The 20,039-nt window shown below is 37.8% G+C and overlaps 4 protein-coding genes and 1 long non-coding RNA gene across 7 annotated transcripts; 3 read left to right on the top strand and 2 right to left on the bottom strand.

The window, feature by feature from the left end:
• Window positions 1-82: 82 nt before the first annotated feature.
• Window positions 83-2,205, top strand: LOC132792024 (uncharacterized). Its single transcript, XM_060801222.1, has 3 exons — window positions 83-1,036; window positions 1,093-1,789; window positions 1,850-2,205. The coding sequence occupies exons 1-3, from the start codon at window positions 444-446 to the stop codon at window positions 1,964-1,966; spliced, it is 1,407 nt and encodes a 468-aa protein (XP_060657205.1). The 5' UTR covers window positions 83-443; the 3' UTR covers window positions 1,967-2,205.
• A 71-nt stretch (window positions 2,206-2,276) lies between these two features.
• On the top strand, window positions 2,277-3,328 carry LOC132792028 (small integral membrane protein 8). Of its 2 annotated transcripts, none has more exons than XM_060801229.1 (3): window positions 2,277-2,471; window positions 2,531-3,082; window positions 3,142-3,328. In XM_060801229.1, exons 2-3 carry the CDS (start codon window positions 2,984-2,986, stop codon window positions 3,298-3,300), a joined length of 258 nt encoding a protein of 85 aa, XP_060657212.1. In that variant the 5' UTR covers window positions 2,277-2,471; window positions 2,531-2,983; the 3' UTR covers window positions 3,301-3,328. The 2 variants fall into 2 exon arrangements, with proteins under 2 accessions (XP_060657212.1, XP_060657210.1); XM_060801227.1 differs by having other exon boundaries at window positions 2,278-2,471; window positions 2,524-3,082.
• Window positions 3,329-3,510: 182 nt separating this feature from the next.
• On the bottom strand, window positions 3,511-6,943 carry LOC132792017 (eukaryotic translation initiation factor 2A). The gene is made up of 4 exons (XM_060801205.1): window positions 6,637-6,943; window positions 5,252-6,422; window positions 4,904-5,193; window positions 3,511-4,213 (listed from the first exon to the last, which is right to left on the bottom strand). Exons 1-4 carry the CDS (start codon window positions 6,674-6,676, stop codon window positions 3,699-3,701), a joined length of 2,016 nt encoding a protein of 671 aa, XP_060657188.1. The 5' UTR covers window positions 6,677-6,943; the 3' UTR covers window positions 3,511-3,698.
• A 1,693-nt stretch (window positions 6,944-8,636) lies between these two features.
• LOC132792029 (uncharacterized) lies at window positions 8,637-9,383 on the bottom strand. The gene is made up of 2 exons (XR_009632959.1): window positions 9,088-9,383; window positions 8,637-9,034 (listed from the first exon to the last, which is right to left on the bottom strand). It is a non-coding gene; the product is annotated as an uncharacterized LOC132792029 (long non-coding RNA).
• A 1,020-nt stretch (window positions 9,384-10,403) lies between these two features.
• Window positions 10,404-19,583, top strand: LOC132792026 (uncharacterized). 2 transcript variants are annotated; one of them, XM_060801226.1, is made up of 5 exons: window positions 10,404-10,451; window positions 17,751-17,956; window positions 18,093-18,250; window positions 18,371-18,554; window positions 18,961-19,583. In XM_060801226.1, the coding sequence occupies exons 1-5, from the start codon at window positions 10,419-10,421 to the stop codon at window positions 19,142-19,144; spliced, it is 765 nt and encodes a 254-aa protein (XP_060657209.1). In that variant the 5' UTR covers window positions 10,404-10,418; the 3' UTR covers window positions 19,145-19,583. The 2 variants fall into 2 exon arrangements, with proteins under 2 accessions (XP_060657209.1, XP_060657208.1); XM_060801225.1 differs by lacking the exon at window positions 10,404-10,451 and adding an exon at window positions 10,458-10,918.
• Window positions 19,584-20,039: the final 456 nt, after the last annotated feature.

The raw sequence follows: 20,039 nt of genomic DNA, 5'->3' as shown, positions 1-20,039 counted from the left end.
CCTAGTGCTGCAAAATGCTATTGAACGAGCTGCTATTCGATTCCTATAACTGGTTCAGTAAATATTTTTACACAAATTAGTTTAATTAGCTTACAAAAAAGGTAGGCATAATAATTGCTTTCCAAAAAATTTTAGTTTTCTATTTTAAATTTGTAATAGAAAAATAAAACAATTCCGCAGACCAGTTCGATAAGTTAGTGGCAGAAATACAGCTTACCAACACTGCCCCTAAATCAGCTGTAGTAAATTTTTTGTTTGTTATGAGGCGAATTTTTATAAAGTTTGTTTCGTTGTAAAGAAAACAGCCAAGCAGCGGCGAAACTACTACGAAAAGTCTATCTTTTTGCAAAACGCAACACAAAATCTTTGGGCGTGTGTAATGTTAGAGTAAAAACGAGAAATACTTAAACAAGAGATCCGTTTACAGTCTACAACAAACTAGAATGGCTGAAGAGCCGATAAATGCAGCACTTGCCACGCCCCCCTCGCCCAATGAACAAACTGCCGACATATTTAAATTAAACAATGATTGCCTGGATTGCATATTTGAGCGTCTACAGGATCTTCGCAGCGAGGTGGCCTTTGCCAAAGTATGTCAACGCTTTCAATGGATTTGCTTGAATCGTTGGCGCAGTTCGCATGCTTATGATCAGCTTGACATCGAAAAGTGGCGCGAGCTGTTGCCCAACTATGAGGATTTGTGTTATTTCATGAAACAAATGCGTCCGCATATCAAACACATCAATGTCTCGAGCTGTCTATGCACATTGCTGCGTGACTTAGACGAAATGCAAATCTATGTGCTGCCCAATGTGACGAGCTTCTATTATGATCCTGAGGATATGGACTGTTATCCCTCGGATCGCAGCATATTTAAGATGGCCAAAATGATGCCAAATTTGCTGCGTTTGCGTCTAACCACGCCTATTCAGGGGCGTTACCTCTCGTACTTCCGCCATCTGCAGGAGTTGCATTTGTATGAGGATCAGCACAAAGCCTACGAATTGCAACAGCAGTATTTGGATGAGATTTGCAGGTAAGTCTATGACATACTCTGACAACGTTTCTTTACTAATTTCATCTTTTAAATAGTCAACTACTCAATCTGAAAGTGCTGGACATACGCATGTACGATGTGATCAGTAAGCTGCGTCTTAACAACTGTGTGGACTTTCTGCAGAATCTCAGCATATTAAAACTGAATCTTGCTACGCTTAAATCGATATTGCCCGAAGTTTTGAAACTACCAGCGCTTAAGCAATTGGTGGTGCTGCTCGATACCGAGTGGTCCATTCCACCGTTGGCCAGCGTGGATAGTTTCGATCACAAAATACGTGAAGTGCATGAATTCTATGAAATCATGGAGCGCAAGGCACCGGACATCATTGGTTTTGCTGTCGATGGTTATTACATGCCACTGGAGCCGGGCTGGGATGCGGATTTGCCCATTTGGTCACATAACAAACTGCAGCGTTTAGCCATTTGCAGCTGGACACATCCCATTGAGTTTCTGGAACGCTACACTTGCATGACAAATCTTCAAATGCTCTGTCTGCGCAATTGGACTTGTTTGTGCGACGATATGTTGGTCAAGTTCATTGAATCGTGTCCACGCCTGCATCATTTGGATGTCTCTTATTGCCGGGAGATAACACCCAAGTTCTTAGAACGTGCACTTGGCATTTTGAAAGAACGTGTAGCCAATAAACAACGTACAGGATATGTGATTACGCGCCCATTACTTCTTTATTATGTTCTTAGTGGATTTGAAGATTATGTTGATCAAAAGGTATGCAACAATTTTATATTTTATGTGTAAATCATTTCACATTTAATATGTTCTTTACAGAATCTTAAGAATTCGCCCGATTACAAGGATTACATTATGTTCATGGATGAATTTCCCGTTAGCTCTGAAAGAGGTCTCAGCTTTGTAGATAGGGGCTATCAATTTGAGTTTGAGTAAAGCGACAGGCTGCGCTCTCTTCTCTTTTTTCTTGTATATAACTAAACATCGCATCATTTACTGTAAATTTATTTAGTTTCGTCACATATTCTGTACATTTTTTTATGTTTTTGTGTTAAACAAAAGACAAATAGTGGACAATTGCATTAGATACAAAACTTTTTAATTTGTATGTGTACATAAAGATTTATGTACAATTTATTAAAGTTCAAGTTGAGTGCAACAGACGGAAAATTAAATTGCGTTTTTATTCATAAACATGAGATTACAAGGGTTTTTTTTTTAAATCACACCCCTATAGAATTTACTGTCGACTTACAGCATATTTTATTGAGTTACAGCTTTGATGTTACACTTTTCTATTCAATTTGTTGTTAACTGTATTACATATATTTCCAAATTCTATTGAACAAATATGGAAGACCATCGACCTCAAAATTATAAAACGGCTATAAGGGGCTTTAATGTTTTTAAGCGAATTCAAGCAGAACTCAATACAACACAGGTATGAGTGCAATTGAAAATGATCGATGGAACTTTAAAATTAAATGTTATAGAATAAAGTTCTTTTGGGCTTGACGATTGCTGCAGCTGCTGGCGTACTTGGTTACAACAGTTACGTGCGGCATAAATATGAACGTCTTGGCTATTATTTGGCCTTCAGAGAGGATGGCAGCAAAGAGTTTATTAAAAAGAAATCCAACTGGGAGACGTAGAAAACTTGCAAGCAATGCATAGAATTTAACTTCGTAATGGCTATGTGTATTTCCCTTTTTTTTTTTGTTTTTAACGACGAATTCTATGTTGTGCAAATTTTGAATTCGATAGATTCAAAATGATAAAATCGATAAATTTTCATATGTTAGGTCACACCTAAAATACAATTTAAATTACACAAAACCTATCGAACGATTCTTCTGCTAAGCACTGTTATCGATTTGCCGAACACATGCCGTTTGTTTACTACAATTGTGCAATGTTTTATTAAAAATTGAGTTGAATTGCAAATCCAAAAAAATGAGTGACAAGCCAAATCAAAATCCCGGAGAGGGCATTCGCTCCATGCGAAGCACCAGCGTTTTTCGACTGATTAATTTTGAGCTGTATACAAAGCCGGTAACGCGGAGAAAAACTGTATTTTTATAAAAAAAATATACATATATTTTTCATTGTAGAACAAAATTATAATGGGTATAGGCCTGATAGCCGTAACTGGAGTCTTTGGCTATATTGCCTATATGCGTCACAAGTATGAAGATCTTGGTTACTATGTGGCGGTCAAGGAAAATGGACGTGAGGAATTTGTTAAAAAGAAATCCAATTGGGAAACATAAAAAAAAACTTATTTCTTGAAATTTTAAATTTATTTTTGTTTTTTTGTTTTTACTGTGTAGCACAATTTGGTACATGAATTGAGTCTATTATTGTGGTTGCCAAAAATATATTATATAAAAAGAAATCACAATAGTAAAACATGTTTTATCTTGATTTTGTTTTTGATAACTTTGAAAAATTTGCGCACGTAAAGAAAACAGCACTAAACATTTCATGTTTCGATAGCAAATTAATATATAAGGGGAGGGAGAAAGGAAGTTCGAAAGTACACAAATTACAGGGAATCCAGAAATAAACCAACTCAATGAGTGTTTCTCGATAGTTTTGTTTGTTTGTTGTTGTATCACACATTTAACAGTTGATGATGATGATGGCATTTGGGGATCGGTTTGGATAACTAGGCGGACAATTTGAGCGCCTTAAGCTCCTCCAGATATCTAGCCTCCATTTCAATTTTGTTCAACTGGTTTAATTCCAGGGTTTCGCCTTGACTTTGACGTGACTTGAGCTTCTTAATGTCGGACAATTTCTTGGCCACACTGCGAATCTTGCGATCCTTGTCGCTATTATTGTTGCCACCGTTGCCGGTTGTGTTGCTGCTGTTATAGCCACCAACATTTCCATTGGCATGCTGATGACGCGGTGTGCCAAATTCAACTGGATGTTGATCCTGTTGAGGCTGCTGCTGCTGCTGTTGTTGCAGATGTCTTGGCAGCTGGCGTTGTTGCCTGTTGGGCGCCTGACGACGCGGCGATTCACCAAAATGATTAGCAGTCTGCTGCTGTCCCAGGCTCTCGCTTGGAGCCGCTGCATCTGGCGGTGTGGCATCGCCAGCTTCACGCCTATTGGTGCCCTTCGGCCTGTTACTGCCATTATTATTGTTCTTCTTTTTATTCTTATTTGCACCAGCACCTGTAAATATAAAAACAAAGAAATAACAATTACAACGCGTTTCTTAATCAAGTCTCTAAAAAAATAAATAAAAAATGAATGATCCCTCATAAAATCAAACAGTTAAGCGCCACCCCTAACAGATCTACATAGCTGTAAGCCCCAGTTTATAAATTCTAATTACATTTAATCAATTTGCTTAGCATATTTATAATTACATTCATTCATTTTAGCGTTGCGTCAGTCATCGAATAAAATATTTAAAACAAATTATACAGTTTACTCTTTTTAACAAATCTCTCAATTATTCACGAATATATAAATATATTGTATTTCCTAAATAGAACCATAGTGAAGTTTACTTACAGCCACTTGCTCTAAAATCCTACACAATTTGCACTTTTGTTTGTTTTTGTGTGATATGAGTGGAATATTATATGGAATTTGATGATGAATCTTTACATATTTTTTTTTTGTATTTTGTTTTGTTTTAGTAGCGCTTATGCTGGTAGGGTCGATAGCGTCGATTGGGTCGCGTTGAGCTGGCATTTGAGCTGCTGTGGCCGCTGTAACCACTGTTGTTGACCATCTGACCACCACCCTGGTGAACCTGCTGCAGTTGCTGCTCGCCCTGTCCCAGCTGGCATCGCCGCATTATCGGATTATCCAAGTCATATTGTCTATGCCAAAATTTCCGGTGGTTGCTATTACCTGGTGCTGCTCCTCCTGCTGTTGCTGAAAGTCCCGGCACCAATGTCGATTGCGGCAAATACTTTTCGGGATTCTTGCCCTCTTTAAGCAATCGCAAATGTGGCGGTGTGTAGGCCTTCTTGCTGGCCTCCGGTTGACTTGACTTGATACCCTCATGCTTGGCCTTGGTAATCTTTGGCTCGGCAAATGTATTATCCGCAAACGCTTGCCACTCGATGCCCAACAACTCCTGGCCCTGGGGCCACAATGTCTCATGCAGCAAGGCTCCCGAATAATGATACACCTTAAAGCTATAACCAAAAATAAAATTAAATTCTGCTTAAACAGATGTATACATTGAATTCTTACCCATTGCTAATGCGCAAACGAGGTGCTGTGGTCGCAGTGACAAACCACTCGCCATTTGGATGCCATTCGAAGTGTGTGGTATCCGCACACTTCAGATTGGCAATCTTCTCTCGCTTGCTCACATCCCAGACTTCAACGGCTCCGGGGAGATTACCAAAACCGCCCAGCACAATGAGGTTACCAAATGGATTGAAATAGGCACAATTACGGGGTCCCTCCCCAAAGTCAAAGATAACATCGCACTTGAGATTGTAGAGCGCCGCCTTTGACGGCATAAATCCATAAACGACCACAAACTCATTAGCCTTGGGGCTCCATTTCACGCAATGCACAGGGCCCTCCTTGGATAGGGGCACCGAGCAGGTGTCACCTTTGGTAGCCATAAAATGCACCGCCTGGTTGCCATAGTACGAGGCACCGCTTTTGTCCACCTCTGTGCTGGTAAGCAACAACAGTCCACTGCCACGCTTATTCCAGAGCATCTCTACGCGATCTGCTTGGAAGAAACTCTTGCAGGCAACGCTTTGTTGTTGTCCTAGTGCCGGATACTTGTACAGCTTGCACATGGATGGGGCGCCCTTGGCGCCGGGCGTATAGAAGGCCAGATAGGGTGGACAATTGCCGGGACCGAGAGATAACATGCCGCCGCGACTGCCGCCAATTTTGCGTGATGTTGTGGCAAAGCCGTCGACGGGACCAGCGGCTAAATCATAAAATAGCGCTTCGCCGCCAACGACTAAGGCAAAGATCGATTCATCCGATGACCAGGATGGCTGCCAATCCGTTTGATTCTTTTGTACAATGGCAAAAACCTCTTTGCCAGTGGCAACATCATAAACGAGCAGATTGGCAGCACCCTCGGGACGATCCTTGGTAATGGCATAATGTTCCCAAGTGCACAGAAAATTGCCGCGCGGCGAGAACTTCAGATAGAAGGCCTTTGGACGCGGCAGAGAACACTGAACTGGCCAATTGAGATTGCCAGTGTTGGAAGTTGGCACACTCAGAACCTTCACCTCAACGCCATTCGAGTAGGCAAAGTATCGTCCATCCGGACTGAAGCAGATCGAACGTGAACTTTTCGTCTCCTCTCGCGGCAAATTGGGCTTGTGTTCGAATGGCTGTTTTGCACCAGCTGACGACCACAGCTCAACAGCCACGCTAGAGCGAACTGAAAGCAAGAAACGAGAAGAAAAAAAACGCTATAGTTACCAACACACATACAACACGCGGTCGTGACAAACACAAAAAAAATTCTCGTCTCCATTTGCCACGCATTGATAGCGTGTCAAAAAAGTTCGACAAATGCAATGCTAATGACAACAATGCATTCAAATAATCACGTTGTATTAAATAAATTAATTATTATTTAGCTAGATATTTACTTGCAAGGGTAGGAACAGCACCGTCCGCAGCCGCAGCCATTGTCTTCGATCTCTCACACACCACACACACACACACGCAGACAAACGGTCACTGTCAGCAGCAGTGTTGGTCACTTGTTTTGTGTACGCACGGTTGTATTGTTGTGTAATCGATAACGCTAGAGCAACACATGCATTGGGCGCGCGCAAAACGAACATCAACCAAACGTATTCAAAAACTGCAACGAAATTTTATGCTCTACGTGAATTTCAAAACATTTTTAGAGTAAAGAATTTAGCTATTCTCCGACTTCAAGGCAAACTGTGTGTGTTGGGGAGAGGGATAATACAAAGTATTGTTCATAGCAAACTTAACTTTCTCTGAATATCAAATTCTATGTACAAATGTTGAAAAAGAGTTTTCATTTCTTTTTTTTTTGGCAATATCCAAGTATTACGACAGTTCATTTACACACATGTATGTAGTGTCTAAGCACAAAAATAAAAGTACCGCACAATTGGCATTGGAACTTGTTCAGTTACTTTCGCTGAAAATAGTGTCCAAAAACGTCGGCCAGAGTACAGTGTGCGATAAGCAATTTCACTACAATATAAATACAAGATCTTCGTTGTTTAATACGTGTTTAAATTTAAATTTTGGCTGAATTAAAAATTTCTTAAATTCCAAAACTCTTTTGCCGACTACAGAGTTCAAACTAAACAAATCGATAATGTTGTCAAGGATTCGGACCGATTAACAAGTCCACTGTGCGGTGATGACAAACGTCGATGACACCTGCGTGGACAGTTAGTGCACCACTAACAACAACAACAACAACGACAAATGTAACGGGTACTCGTGTTTCAGTTTGACAATGTTTTTATTGTTGCGCACAGTCGGCAAGTGCGACATTTGTTTCAATTGTTACTATTAATTTTATTTATGCTCTCAGTGGATAGTAGTGAGTGGAAAGACTTTTTCTGCACGGCCGCGACGACAATTGACTTCAAATTTCTTGTATGAAACCAAAGAGAAAAGTTAACACAACAGCAACAACAACAACTTTGAAAGTTTTGTAACTGAGCATGCGTGTGTGCGTCTGCATTTGTGTGTGTGTTTTATTTTTTCTTCCATCTTTTGATAATAACCATTACAAATTGAAACTAATATAGTGGCTTGGCATCAGCAGCGGCAATAGCAACCGCAACTTTCCCAAAATGAAAAGCGCCTTTAATATAAACGTACTACGTATAGATATTTACAGAATATCGCTGTTATGCAATATCATTAATTGTAATTCAATTAACTGCAGTTCGAGGCTCAGCCATTTCGCAATGCTTTCGGTTTTTATGTATGCTGGTGAAAACTTTGGAAATTAAATGTACAACTACAAATACGCATGCATTTAATATATCAACATAATTTGTGCATAAGTAATTATTATTATGTTCCACATGAATCGATGACTCAAAAATCGAAGTCTCCCACATACATATTTGCAATTCAAAGTTTTGGTAAGTAACGCTAGTTTTAATTGAGGTTTTAATCCTTGGCTTAGTTTTCATTCTGAAGGCGAATTTAAAGAATCACAAAGAAATAATAGTCATTTATATTTTTATTTATAATTATATATATTTTTTTATATTATAAGTGAATTTGTTGATTATTTTCTGACAAATGAAAACCCAGGCCACAAATCATACTGAATTCTTGATGAGCTTTCATTCCAATTGAAGTCGGTTACTATCTCAGTTACTATCTTGATCTATTCAGTCAATCATCAGAACCACGTCTAAAGGGGCAAAATGCACACATGATTATGTAATAACAGCAGCAGCAACAAGATATGAAAAATAAAACAGCTAAAAGTATTGCACTTAAGATAATAACATAAGGACTGTTTTCTCTAATTTCCATTTTTGGCTAAATTTGAATTTCTATTCATATAAATTTTCATTTTCAATAACACAAAATGAAAATATCCAAAGCAAGCGAGTTGCCAATAACAAATGCAAATGAATACGTGCAGCTATAACGATTATATATTTTCTTGTATAAATATTAAAGGGTCCAGGTACAGACATATCCTGGTTAATACAGATAAAACAATGGTTTGTATGGAATTCTCAACGCCTTATTAAGCGAAAGATTAAAATAGATCCTCATCAGCATCGCAACACATAGCGCAACAACTCATAAGTCCAAGAACAGGGCTGCACAGTATTAGCAAAATGCAACAGCAGCACAAAAAGAATATAGCAAGCACTATTCCTAAACCTATTAGCAATTTTTTTGTAAAATTACTTGCACCACGTGTTGATGGTGTTTCTGTTGTTAATGTCCTTAGTCCAGTCGCATTATGCATTTTGATCCAAGTTATTACCGAATTTTGCAGAATTCTAAATTATTTCCAAATTTCTGAAATTTTTCATGATTTACCAAAATATTTTAATTTTAAAGTAAGCGCCTACTTTGTTTTAATTTTATAGATTAGCGGGCAAAAATTTGTGTAGAAATTCCAAAAATTCTCAGTATTATTATTTATGAAATATATTTGTGACATCAAAATTTTCTAATGAGTTTAATTACGTTTTTCGCTGAAATTTATATACCCCTTGTTATCTGCGGTATTGTTTTCGTGTTTTTTATATGTTTCATTATGGTTATGTGTGTAATGGGATACTGCTGCCGTCTAAATTGTTGTCAGGGAATATAAGTGATGTTGTAAAACGGAGAGTGGAAAGTTACTAATTTTAGATGCTGAAACATCTACATATCTAATCGGTCAATGGGTAAGTCTTACCATATGACATCTATGACATCTTCAATAAAACCTACTTTGATGTCCATATTCGAAATCAGAAATTTTCGTAAAGAAATTAATAATAATTTATAGTAAATTAAATTAGAAAAAAGTTAACAAATAATTGAATTTTTTTTAGTCAAATGGGATTATATTTAATACGTTTTTTATTTTAAAGTATCAACAAATCTAAATTATCAGATAACCTTTAGCTTTTAAAATTAAATGCTTTCAGGCTTTTCTATTTATTAAGTGCTATTTATATATCAATATGCGACATAAATAAATAAAAATTTTATAATATTTCAATATTTTAGAGTTAGAGAGCCAAAACTTAGTTAAATGTCAATAATCAAAAATACATAAACCAAGCGCCTATAACTAAAATAATTGTAACCCTAAATCTAAAATCTATTCTAAAAAAAAAAGATCTGTGGTGGTAAAAAGATCTGTCGGTAATACATCACTTTGCATAGATTCTTTGGTAGATTGATTTTTTGTCACAGATTAAGTGACAGGTGAACAGGTGAGAAATCTTATACAACTATGAAATCTTTCAAGGTGCATTGACGATATTTCACGCAGTTGGGTGTCCGCACTTGTATTGTGCGTTACTTGATGTGTTGTTGTTGTTGTTGCTGTCTCGATATCATCGGTTGGGTGTACGTCACTCGCCTTTGATGCAGTTTTATGCGTCCGCCTTGGCCCAGACCGTGGCCAATGGCAATACCAATAGCAAGAGCGAGACTAAGACCGCGAACGCGACCGAGACCGCGACCACGACCGAAACCAAGACCAAGACCAGACCAATTCCAATTCCAGAGTCAACAACAGTGGCGGTAACGACAACAGCAACAGGTTACGAGTAAATGCGTCGCTGTTGCTGCGCAGTCGCAGCCGCAGTCGCAGTGACTGTGGCAGTGTCTGTAGCTGTAGCTGTTGCTGTGGCTGTGGCAGTGACTGTGGCTGCCACAGACGCCGCTGCCGAGTGCTTAAGGAATGGTAAACGTTACCTGTGCAAGTCAGTCCAAGGTGAGCGCTCGAGCTGTACGGTTTGGTTTTTTGCTTCATTCGTCAATTTGAGTTTTGTTATTTGGCCGCGTTGGTTTCACACTCCTCCGAAAAAAGACTCTGCGACTCAAAACCAAAACCAAGACCAAGACCAAGACGTCGTTTCAAATTGAGATTCTTTTGTGCTCTTCTTTAGTGTCTGTGTGTTAGTGTGTGTGTTTGTGTGTCTGTCATCGTCGCTGTCGTCTCAGTTACGTGTTTCAAGCCCAAAGTGTTGTTGTGTGAAGAAAGCAAATTAAATTTGTATACATAAAAAATACACAAACCAAAAAAAAAAAAAAACAAAATAAAAGAACGTTAAACATAAACGTTGCTGGCTGCTCCCTCGAAAGTACAGCAAACCAATAAAGAAAACCAACCGCAACTTTAACACCAACACACACAGTTTAAAAATGGAATACCGGTGCTTAAGTAGAAGTTCTGTCAAAGTAAGTGACCCCAATAAACCAAAAAAAATAAATTAAGAGTGCGAAGATTGCTCGACACACAGTTGCGCTATAAAAATGTCCTCATGAATAATCAAAAATAGTTAACAAGTTAAATTTTTATTTTCAAATGATGAAAAGTAGAATATATTTTATGGTTGGGACTACCCGATTGCATTTCACAAAAGTACAGGGTGTAAAGCCAATAAAGCGCCCACAAGGAAGCTGCGGCTCAACTCAAGTTTTGCTCTCAGCCTGCACTCTCATTCTGTCTCTTTGCATTGAACTTGGCATTGTTCTCACTCATCGTCGTCGTCGTCGTCTTCGTCTTCGTCGTTTGTCTGTATTCCTTTTGACGCTCGCTGCAAACCAGTATCAGTATGCCATTAAACTTTATATGTGGTGTATGTGTACAAGTGCATGCTGTGTACATGTGCTTGCACTCACATTGCTGCATTGTTGCAGCCTGGCTGGCCCAACCCACCAAGCTTAAACATCTCAGCAGCAGCAGCTCTAAAGCTGGCAACACTCAGAGAGACAACACCACACATACACACACACACACACACACACACTCTTTGGTGGTCTTCATTGAAGATTAAGCGATATTTGGGCTTGGCTGAGCTCCCTTCCCCTCCCACTCTCTAGCTTTGCTGATTCTTCAGGAATTTATTTTTTATGCCTTGCCTCTGACTGAATGCCTGTCTGCCCGCCTGAACTTGTCATAGTCAACGACGACCCATTTCTGTTACAAAGCCAATCCACTCGCTGAAATTAGCACCTTTCTTTGACTTTCTTTTTGCCTGCTGTGATTGTGTGTGTGTGTGTGTGTGTGTGTGTGCCATACTCAGCTCTGAGCCTTAACGAATTTATAATGAATTTACTTTGGTCAAATAACTTTTACTAGGCGCTTCTCCGTTTTTTTGTGATTTTTTCTTTGTCAGTCGTGTCACGTACTCTGCAACCGACATTTATGTGTTTTCCTTTAATAGATTTTACAAATTGCCAAAAGCGAGTGTGCCAAAGTTTTATTAAAGATCTCGGCTAGTGAAATTTATTTATTTATTTGAAATAATATTAGCATTTTTACTGAGATACTAGATTTTGTTTGGGGTTTAATAATTTTTAAAAAAAAATTTTTTTAATTTTTGGTAAATATTATTACTTATTAAAATACCATAATTTCGGACATATACAAATATATTCTATATATTTTCTTTCTTTATTAGATCATTGTTTTTAATATGTTATTTCCAAGTCGAATCTAAAATGTTCTTTGAATTATATTTTACGGTTTCAACAATAAACATAGTTGATAATAAATTAAAAGTTTCTTTAGTTCATTATTTACAAACTTGAATGAAGCATTAACAAATGAACCATTCTTATATGCAAATTTGTATATGCAAAGTAAGAATAGATTCCATCTTACAGCTGATTTTATAATAGCTGTTTGGCTTAATAGCTTTGAACTAATTTGATGATCTCAATCTGCGAAACCTTTTGATGAAATTCGACTCGCGTGTGTTGCTGTCGTTCTCTTACCTTGTCTGCCCTTCAACGGCTGGGCCAAACAATTTAATAGGTGCTTGTGTCCAGTAGCTGTGTGGTAAAAAGAAAAAAATTGATGTGATGATTCAAAACGAATTCCCAGACTGATTCGAAAATGAGCCGCGGGCACCGTTTGGCCCAAAGGCAAATAAAAATATTTATAAAAAGTAGGCTAAACATATTCATACTTTGATTTTTATGGTGTCCCGTGATTGTTGTTGTTGCTCTGCTTCTACTGCTGGTGCTGTTGCTTCTTCCTCTTCCTCTTCTACAGCTAGTAGTATTTGGAGCCGGTCTTTTCACGCACACACACAATCAGCCCAAGCACTCACATACACATATGTATGTACAAACACATATAGACGCAGTCTGAGCGTGGCAATCTCATTCATGCGTGGCCAGCTTCATGGCCCCTGATCTTTGTTGTTGCTCTTCTTCATGTTGTTGTTGTTGCTGTCGTTGTTTTTGTTATCCATCTTGAGTGTGACGACGAGAGAACCCAACCTTAAAAACAATTTGAATTTTTGCAAAACGGCATAAAAGCGGAATTAAAAACTGTAAAACAAAGAACTGTTCTGATTCTAGGTCAAAATGTTGCCATTGCCGTTTTGCTGGCGTTAAATAGTTAGAAATAGGCAAAAGAAAAAAAAACTGAAAAATACACAAATAAAAAAAAATTATTTATGCTGATGGCACCTCAGAGAATTGTCATAAATTCGTGTTAATTGTTTTATTTAATGTAGCGCCAAGAACTAACAGTACTTGCTAACTGAACCCCGTAATTGATGGTTTAAGTCAAGCTGGCCTCCAGTATAATTATAATTTTTGGTTTTTTGGTTTTTAATAATCTAGTGAAATTTTTATGGAGCTGCCCTTTTGTCCGCTAACCAATAATGAGAGTAATGAGTAAAAGTGTCAGAAACTGTAGCTAATTATTATCATTATTTCGGTTCTACTTGGGGGCAAAGCGTGCAAGCGAAATTTTTGTTTTTTATTTGCTCTTAACCTCGTTTCCACGCACGATCGCAAAACTGAACCGGACAATGGCCAAGGCACGCACACAGCATGCGAAGTAGCCCAAAATGAAAGCTGTTGTCATCGTGTGGGAGGCGGCAGAGGGCAACCGCAATAGCAATAGCAAACGAACATTGCACTTGTCTTTGTCCCTGTCACACAACGGACACGGCTACGTCTAACTATGCCTCAAGCTAAAAAGAAAGAAGAAAAAAGAACCCCACAACAGCAGCTCACTCACTCGTGTGCTGTTGTTGTTGTGGTCGAGACTCTGAGTCGCTGAGAAAACGTGCTTTGCATACCTGGAGAGTAGAAGACACACACACAAAAAAAAAGCATTGAAAGTTTTGTCGCCTGCGGTTATCACGCCAAAGCGTGGAATCTTTCTTGTTGTAGTATGTTGTGCTGTCTTGGCAGCTGCAGGAAAAATACTCGAAACTGTGGCCCGAATTGCCGTTAAAAATCAAAGAGCCGTTGCACTGCTGCATGCAATTTATCGTTATCGTAATCGATTGACAAATGTAAAACATGCATGACAACTTTGCGTGCAGACAACTGACGTGATCTCCATTTTGATCCTAGCACAAGATTGTTGACGAATTGATTTGATCTCAGCACTAACAACAAAGGCCTTGAAAATTGTGTGTCATACAAAACAAACAATCAGCAATTTATTTCAATCAATAGGCATTATCACTGACATCCATTGAGGCGAATATGTATGCCGACTTTGTGCGGCAAACGCTTATCAATGAACCAGTTCTAAGTCATTTGCTATTTGTATTTGTGTTTGCTGCTGCTGTCAATAGTCTGTCGTCGTTGCTGCTCTATTGCTTTGCCATGCTTTCGAAATACCAATTTTCACTAGAACAACTTGTAGAACGCCCCATATTGTCTGGGCCAATTTGCGCTTTGTATTCGAATTAAATATTGTTTATTAAATGTTTATGCTTTTCCAAAACGCTTGCGATGTGACAGACCCAAGTGTGTGTGACAGAGAAGACTAATGTAGGTCGTTAACCTCGTTATAACGGCACCTTATATGTACTCGAGAGTGTGTGTGCGTGTGTGTTAACATGTGTGTGCTATGTGTGATCTTGACAGTTTCGCTGTTTCTTTTGCCGTAGTTTTGATTCTTATTCTCTCTAACGTACCCACCTTGGCTTTTATTTGTTGTTGTTGTTGGTAACATAGTCGTAACAACAACAACAACAACAACAACAAAAACTACACATAACATTCAGTGCGTTGTCGCCACTTTTTTGTTGTTGTCTAAAGTTTTTGTTGTTGCTGGTGCTCTTATGTAAGCGCTCTTTCGCCGTCGCTTAATGACTTCGCATTAGTCCGAAAAGTTAAAATTGTCGCCGTGAGCGCCTTCAATGGCTATTTGATTAATGCATGATTTTACAATTTCTAACCCAATTATGAGCAAAAAAGGGAAAAAAGCGCTTATCATAATTATGATAATTATTTGCATCTTTTAGTTTTTTTTTTTTTCGTCCACTCATTGTCGCGACAATTTCAATGAACCCACAGAGATGACAGGCAGGCGGCTACTTAAGAAAGTTGCCCCCTCATTAGGCTTCTCTCCTTCCCAAAATTCGCCTCACAGGCATCACGGCCAACCAATTGAAATTGTTCACATTGAATCGAGTGACGAAAAAAAGTGGCTTAGAAAGTCACATTCGAGTGTGCTCGACTATGAAATACCTGAAGCGATTTATTTTTGGGAAACTCAAAAGAAATATGGTTTTCACTCTTCACAATTGTATGGATTTGAAGTATGTTTATTATTATTATTTTTTTTATATTGTGAACTTTTAGTTACATTTGCCTGATTTAATTAGAACCAAGAGTATGTTTCTACACATTTAAAGGAAACTTTATCTGCTCGACATATTTAAAATATTTTTCCCCAGAACTTGATGTTTCTTCTTCTAAGAATGTGAATACAATAGACAATATAAATATATATAAAATAATACAATATCTTTATTGTAATTCTTTTTTATAAATTTAATTGAAGTAATATATAATAATAGTAGTATTATTTGGGGACATCTTAAAGTTTATGACTTTATTTCCTTGCCACTGATCAAAAATATTTTTTAATTTACACCAACTTATAATACCCTTTTCAACTATCTGAATGGCCGTTAAAAATTCAAGAAAATAGGCTGTAGACAGGTTCAAATGGCAATGGCTTTATGGTGCGCTTTAATGTCAAATTCGTTTAGTTAGACGATGGAGCGTCTGTGCATTTTATGATGAGCATTAAACGAAATTGTTGGGGAGCCTAAAAAACAGAAAGTTTTGAAACCGGCATTGACAATGGCGCGTTTAATGACTAACTTTGCCAGAATTGGACAAAAGGGCCAACAACTAGAGTTCAGGTGAGAGTGGCCCCCCAACATTATCAAACCTGTGCGTCCGTCTGCCGTTGGGTATTGTGAGATTTAAGAAAAAAGACAACAACACAAAAGCCGCCGCGACAGTCGCAACCAGTTCATTAATTTCTTGTAATGAATGTGAAAAGAATTAAATAATAGAATTTCGCTTTCGTTTGCTTCCCACAATCCAAAACACGCAATGGGCTTTAATGAGTCCGGTTGGCACTTCAAACATTCGTCAAATGTGCAATTGAAAAGAAAGTTTTGTGTGTGCCCGCAGACCACAAGTTAATGACCATGTGTAATAGAAATTACAAAAGAAATATTTCAATCAATTTAAAAAGAAAAGAAAAAAAAAACATTTTTCGCATTGCGAGTGCAATTATTATTTTTTTTTGTATTTTTCTTTTTCATTGATAAACATCGCAACAGTGATGAGGCCAGAGTGTGTGTTACAACCAGTCAGCGATAGCGACTGAGAGATTGTCAAACTTGTGCTTATTATCTTTTTCGCATGACATACGTGCCACGATTTTCTCGACGGGCATCTCTCTTTATTTCTTTTTGTTTTTGTTTTGCTGTTAGGATAAAAAGCAAATTATGTGTTGCTGCAATTTGATTCAATCCAAACTGGTTTTTCGGCAGTGGTCTTTTTTTGGTCAGGCCAACACTTGATCAACAAAAATCTGCACAGAGAAAGTGAAAGAAAATACCAAAAAAAAAACGAACAAGAAAAAAACCTACGGTAACCATATAAAACCACAAGTAGCAATAAAAAGTTCAGACCGTATTAGAAGCCAACTTTGCATGTTGTTGAAAAATGTATTAACATTTTTCTTGTTGTTACTCCGTCTGTCTGATTTAGCCGCGCCAATTGGGAATTTCTTCTTTTGTTTTTACTTTCACGTACGTCTTATGGGGGCGATTGCGGTTGTTTCGTTGCCATAGCTGTGGTCTCTGCTGTGCTGTCGTTGTTGTTGTTACTGCTGCTGTGGTTATTTATGAGATCTTCTAATTTGCTTAGCATCCACAAAAAAGTTGAAGCGGGTCAAGTCGAGAGCACTGTATGTCTTCGTTTTTTTTTTTTTTTTTGGGAAAATAGAAACTTTTTTATTGAGCTTGTGGAATTTTAATGTGAAGTCTTCATATGGATCTCGCATAACAAAACATGTGCAATTAGCCGACTGCATATGTTTGTTATTATTTTATTTCTGAAGAGATAAGGAAAGATTCATGCTAGAAGTTCATGACTATTGATATTACAGCATTTGCCGACAGCAATATCACGTCTCTTTTGCCCATTAAAGACGGTTAACGGTCTTATTTGTATTTCTAATTATAAGCATAAATCTGAATGTGCTCATTATGCTTATACATACATACAATATGATAAGTGTATAAGCTGTACACCTACAGTCGCGAGTAGTCTTCCTTTATTTTTTTGCCTGTGACTCATGACGCTGCAAAATTTGACCACAAGTTATAAATAAAGGCTTGGCTTCAAACAATATCGATCAGATGAATACACAGATACACAGAGAGAAAAGGTTTTTGATCTTGAACTTAATTTCTTAATTCTTTAATTTTTTATACTGTTCATTTAAGGTAAAGGTTAATGTGTTATAATTTGAAAAGCAAGGAGAAAGGATATGCTTGAATTATCAATATTACCAAAAGATAGTAATTTAAGTAAATATAATTTACGGAATAATATATAAATTTAGGACTTACGATATGGGGAAACATGTTCGTCAGTGCAAATGTTTTGAATTGTTAATTTTTAGTAAACGATAGACTGTTTCGCGTTGTGTACATTCATTTGCATATTAAATAAGCATTCATTTCGTATTTTTAATATGTTTCATCTTTTCTCTTAACAGCACCTAACTGCACTCTGCGTCATCAGCATTGCACTCACATGCGCCAATGCGGCGTTGTGGCCCAGCTTCAGCAGCAGCGACAGCAGCAGCATCGATGGTGCGCCGCCTAGCAAATGCGCCGGTGCGCGTGGACTTAAATATTTGTCCGGTGATGCGTTGACAGATTCTCCAGACTGTTTGGGTCCCAACAATGCGCCATATCCCAGGTATGTGTGCGTGTGTGTGTGCGCGCGCTTGTGACTCATTAGGCGTTTGCTTATAATGCAAAACAAAGAAAGAAAAAAACTTTCTTCTCTAACGCGTCGTCTTCGTTTTCTTTGGCCTGTCCATCTATGATTGCAGTGCGGCTGTTGCGCGTACATTCTCCAATTGGAACGGAAATTCGCGACGTGGACGTCAAAGCAAATTGCCCAGCACATTGGATCCAGCAATAACCACGAGTGCATTGTTGAGGGCCTACGATGAGGTGAACAATGAGGCTATCGGAAGCAATCGTTATGGTAAGTCGGTCAGCAACCGCTAAATGCTTAATGCTAATGGTGGAGTGGCCGCAATTGATTGACTGACTGATCGATTGATCGCTTGACTAATCATTCTCTGTTCTCTTCCCCCTACCGCAGGTCGTTCTCTGAAGAATTCTTCGCCTGCGCAACAGTGTAAGAGCGATACTCCGGCGAGACTTTGCAAAACACGTTACAATACCACTGCGCCTATGTACGGTGTTAGTTTAACCTCTGGTCAACCCGTGACCATTGTGCAAAAGTTCCCTGATCTGCTGCAACAGGTTGTCTTCGAGGTGTGCGAGTAAGTAGCCAAATACTATGACTTAATTTTTCTTCATTTATAATCGTTTATTGCCAATTGATTGAGATGTAGAATTCACTCTAGTTTCATACTTTCGTAACGCAGTCTGCGCATGCGTGCTGCTTTTACTAGTGTTGCCAGATTGCAGATTAACGCTGCCAGAAATTTTTTATATTTTATGTTGCATATTTTTAGGCTGAATCTGTAAATATTTCTATCTTCTGGTTAAAACCGTCAAATATTCCATATGATTCTCACATGCACATGCAAATGTTAGACAAAAACAGAAAGACCCTGTAAAGAAATTTAATATAAAAAAAATCACAATAATATTATTATTGACTTGAAAAAATTGTGTTTGCTATATCAAATCACTATTTAAACATTTTTGTATTTATTTGTGCAGGTCCTCTGAATGTGATGTGGTACGTGGCGAGTGCACACAAACGTATGTGCCCTATCTCTTCCTAGTTATACCCCTGGGTCCAGTAACGCTAACAGGCCAGGATTATGTGCTCGTCGAAAGCGGTTGCGTCTGCAAGCCCAAGTACTCGACGGGAGCCGCTCAGGAGCCCAACATGATACCATAGGTGAATCGATTGGTGTGGTAACACTGGTAACACAACAGCAACCAAAAGAACTGAGCGCGTTTGCGAGGTGGAGCATCTAAATTTACACATTTACATGAGGAATTATTTTTTGTAGCGAAATCAAATTTTAAATGTTATTTAATCTTTTTCAAATTCTCCCTCTCCACATGTTGGGGTTTACACAATGAATTTACTTTATGTGGCTTTTGTTGTTCTCTTGTAACAAAGTCTACACTAAGTGAGCTCATCTTGAAAATTCCAACCATATTTTCCTAAAATCTGTAAAAATGAAATTTTGCTCGAAAAATAATGATAAAATTAAGCTAAAATTTAAAATTAATGCTTTTAAATTAATTTAAATTATATAAATCGAGCAACAACAGCAACAGTGCACAATTTTAGATTTGTAGTGAAAAACACTTGCATAAAAAACAAACACGCAGTTCACATGGCAAAATATTATATTAGTTTAGCCTTACATATAATAAATTAATTATAAAAAAACCGTTTTTAACTTTTTGTTGAAAATACTAATTTGTATGTACTAATTTTAAATGAATTAAATTATTTTAAATAAAAAAATCTGCATTTTACTTCTTTTGAGGAATTTTAAATAGATTGAATTATTATTATTATCCTGTCAAATATCTATGTTAAAAGTTCAATCGAATGGTAGCATTCATCATTATAGGTGTGTTTTCGCACATAATCATCGCGTATGTAAACACTGGCATTTAACTATCGTATCCTGACGGCCGCCTAGCACATTTTGATATTAACATACCGCATAGTGCATATTACAAATTCTACTTGCTGTCACTTCTTATCAATCATCAGTTCATCTTTAACTTTTTGAAAATTATCTAAATGCAAAAATTATTATCTACAAGAGGAT

Source organism: Drosophila nasuta, chromosome 3 (assembly GCF_023558535.2).
Source record: "Drosophila nasuta strain 15112-1781.00 chromosome 3, ASM2355853v1, whole genome shotgun sequence".
Classification (NCBI taxonomy): domain Eukaryota; kingdom Metazoa; phylum Arthropoda; class Insecta; order Diptera; family Drosophilidae; genus Drosophila; species Drosophila nasuta.
This window is presented reverse-complemented; position numbering and strand designations above follow the sequence as displayed.